Source organism: Cyprinodon variegatus, unplaced genomic scaffold, assembly GCF_000732505.1.
Source record: "Cyprinodon variegatus isolate N-32 unplaced genomic scaffold, C_variegatus-1.0 Scaffold1597, whole genome shotgun sequence".
NCBI classification, from domain to species: domain Eukaryota; kingdom Metazoa; phylum Chordata; class Actinopteri; order Cyprinodontiformes; family Cyprinodontidae; genus Cyprinodon; species Cyprinodon variegatus.
This window is the reverse complement of record NW_015152050.1, coordinates 87,014-89,586: the sequence shown is the minus strand read 5'-3', so window position 1 is coordinate 89,586 and position 2,573 is coordinate 87,014. Positions and strand designations below refer to the sequence as shown.

At 49.0% G+C, this 2,573-nt stretch overlaps 1 protein-coding gene across 1 annotated transcript; it reads left to right on the top strand.

Annotated features, from left to right (window-relative positions):
• Window positions 1–15: 15 nt before the first annotated feature.
• LOC107104039 (fatty acid synthase-like) lies at window positions 16–1,299 on the top strand. Its single transcript, XM_015403945.1, has 4 exons — window positions 16–145; window positions 235–629; window positions 713–892; window positions 992–1,299. Exons 1-4 carry the CDS (start codon window positions 69–71, stop codon window positions 1,282–1,284), a joined length of 945 nt encoding a protein of 314 aa, XP_015259431.1. The 5' UTR covers window positions 16–68; the 3' UTR covers window positions 1,285–1,299.
• The last annotated feature ends 1,274 nt before the right edge of the window (window positions 1,300–2,573 follow it).

The following is a 2,573-nucleotide window of genomic DNA, read 5'->3' as shown; positions in this document are numbered from 1 at the left end:
TTAGGGTTACGGGGGGGCGGAGTCTCTGACCACCTTTAGTTTGTCTTCCTCAGGTGCTGAAAGACGCCATGTTGGAGAATCTGACCCCTGAGCTGTTTGTTGATGTCAGTAAACCCAAACGCGACGGCACCATCAACCTGGACAGGTAAGGCGGCCGTGGTTGAGCTGATCTGCATCACTGCGAATCCTCTCCTCTCATTGGTCCAATCAGCTCTGTCCTTTCTGTCTCCTCAGAGTGACCAGACAGCTGTGTCCAGACCTCAGGTACTTTGTGGCCTTCTCCTCTGTCAGCTGCGGCCGTGGGAACGCCGGCCAAAGTAACTATGGTTACGCCAACTCTGTGATGGAGCGCGTGTGTGAAAAGCGGCGCTTCGATGGCCTGCCAGGGTTGGCGGTCCAGTGGGGGGCTATTGGAGACGTGGGAGTGGTGTTGGAGACGATGGGCGGAAACGACGTAGTGATTGGGGGCACCCTGCCCCAGCGCATCACTTCCTGCCTGGAGGTGCTGGACCTGTTCCTGCAGCAGCAGCAGGCGGTGATGTCCAGCTTCGTGCTGGCAGAGAGGAGCACAGTGAGGAGCGAGGCGGGGAGTCAGAAGGACCTGGTGGAGGCCGTAGCTCACATTCTGGGTTAGAAGCTGCGGCTTTATTGACCATCAGTGTTTTTTTCCTGTCAAACTTCCTCTGATCCTTGCTGCTGGTTTTGCTCACAGGAGTTCAGGATGTGAAGCAGCTGAACGCTGAGGCCTCGCTGGCCGACTTGGGCTTGGACTCTCTGATGGGCGTGGAGGTTCGCCAGACGTTGGAGCGGGACTACGACATCGTGATGGCTATGAGGGAGATCCGCCAGCTCACCATTAACAAGCTTCGGGGGTTGGCAGAAGGAACGAAAGGTATGTAACGGATCAGATGCTAAATAACCTTTCCTGCTAGAACTCCTCCAGTCTCTCCGTCTCTGGAACCACTTCCTATTTCCTTCCTTTCAATCCTAGATTGTAAACAGACCAAATCGGCCAAGGACGCCACTCGCTCTGTACTGCAGTCTGACGTGAGCCAGGTTCTGGTGGACCCCAGCGGGCCCACGCTGATTCCTCTGAACCAGGTGAACAGCCAGGAGAGCCCCCTGTTCCTGGTCCATCCTATCGAAGGCTCCACCTCTGCCTTCAGGACGCTGGCCTCCAAGCTGGGCCTGCCCTGCTTCGGCCTACAGTGCACCAGAGGTACGTCAAACACAGAAGCATCACTTCATGATGGGGGAGGATCGCCTCGTCTCGCCTCCAGTTAGTGAAGGAGCTCCAAACTTTGTTTGCTTTAAGCCCGGCGTACACTGAAATTTTTTTTCGATCATTGCACGTATCTGCTACTCACACTGTGCAACTAAACCCTGCGTTTAGTCGTACAGTGTGAGCAGCAGCGATCAACCTGCTCGCAATGTGCGACTAAAAAGCAGGTCGGACTGAGCTCCGCAGTGAGATGGAGCTGCTCTGTAGCTCTCTATCCTGAAGCCAAACAAAGAGAAGAGGGATATTAAGCTCACTATAGTGAACCGCGCTGCCGTGGCAATTTGTGCAATTTTGTGCTGAGGGTGCTAGAAAGAAAGGGCGACGACAGAGCTGCATTTCACTCATTGCATCCCTGCCATGCTGCTGTGTTTACATATGAGAGTAGAAGAAAAAGAAGAATCCTTGTTTAGCATATGCCCTGAGTCATGAGAGGCTGATTGCCCCCCTCTGTACACTACACGACTCATGAAGCACGATCAGGCTGAAAGTTTGGCCGATTCTAACACGACTGGAAAATCGCCTTGAAAATCGCGCAGTGTGCGCCCGGCTTTAGTGATCCAACTTCCAACCAAAGCCAGAATTCCTCATTACTTTCAACAATCTGAAATGGGTAAACGCAATGATCAGTTCAAAACGGAGAGCAGTCATGATGATGATGATGATGATGATGGTGATGATGGTGGAGAAGGAGGAGGAATATCATGATTATTTATTACAGGAAGTAACCCTAACCCAGGAAACGTAACCTGAAAGAAGATGACGTTAGAAAATGGAAAACTGTGTCGGCCATTTTTGTAAAATCCAACAGTTCAGGTGGAAAAACGGCTTTTCTACCTGAAACAATCCGATTAATTGATTATTGAAATAATCGTCAACTAATAGTATTTAATTAATTGTTAACTGGAGTATAGAGACTCTAAAACAGGCCTGTAGCTGACAGAGCGACTCCCTGAGAGCAGGAATTATACCAAGATTGTAAAAAAATATATATAAACATTTTAAATTTATGATTAAAAAAAAATCAATCTGCTCCATAATCCAGAACTCTTAAAGTGGAAAAGTTGAAGTAAAAACCTTTAATGAATCTTTTGCCATCTGATTAATGGATGATTGAAATGTTTAGTTGCAGCCGTACGCTGATGATCTGCTCTTGTTTTTTCTCGTTAAGCTTCTTCAGGTGTGAATTGGCGCCATAAAAATGAACTGAACTATCAAATGATGATCTGATGCAGAACTTTAGTAGAAATTAGTGATGTTACGAGATGAGCCGAGGCTTCGAGGCGTGTGTCGA

What these genes read in the sequence shown, in the direction of transcription:
- LOC107104039 (XM_015403945.1), top strand. Translation starts at nt 69, where the DNA reads ATGTTGGAGAATCTGACCCCTGAGCTGTTTGTTGATGTCAGTAAACCC. An exon ending in GGCACCATCAACCTGGACAG is followed by an intron (nt 146 to 234) that starts GTAAGGCGGCCG and finishes CTGTCTCCTCAG; the next exon opens with AGTGACCAGACAGCTGTGTC. An exon ending in GGCCGTAGCTCACATTCTGG is followed by an intron (nt 630 to 712) that starts GTTAGAAGCTGC and finishes TTTTGCTCACAG; the next exon opens with GAGTTCAGGATGTGAAGCAG.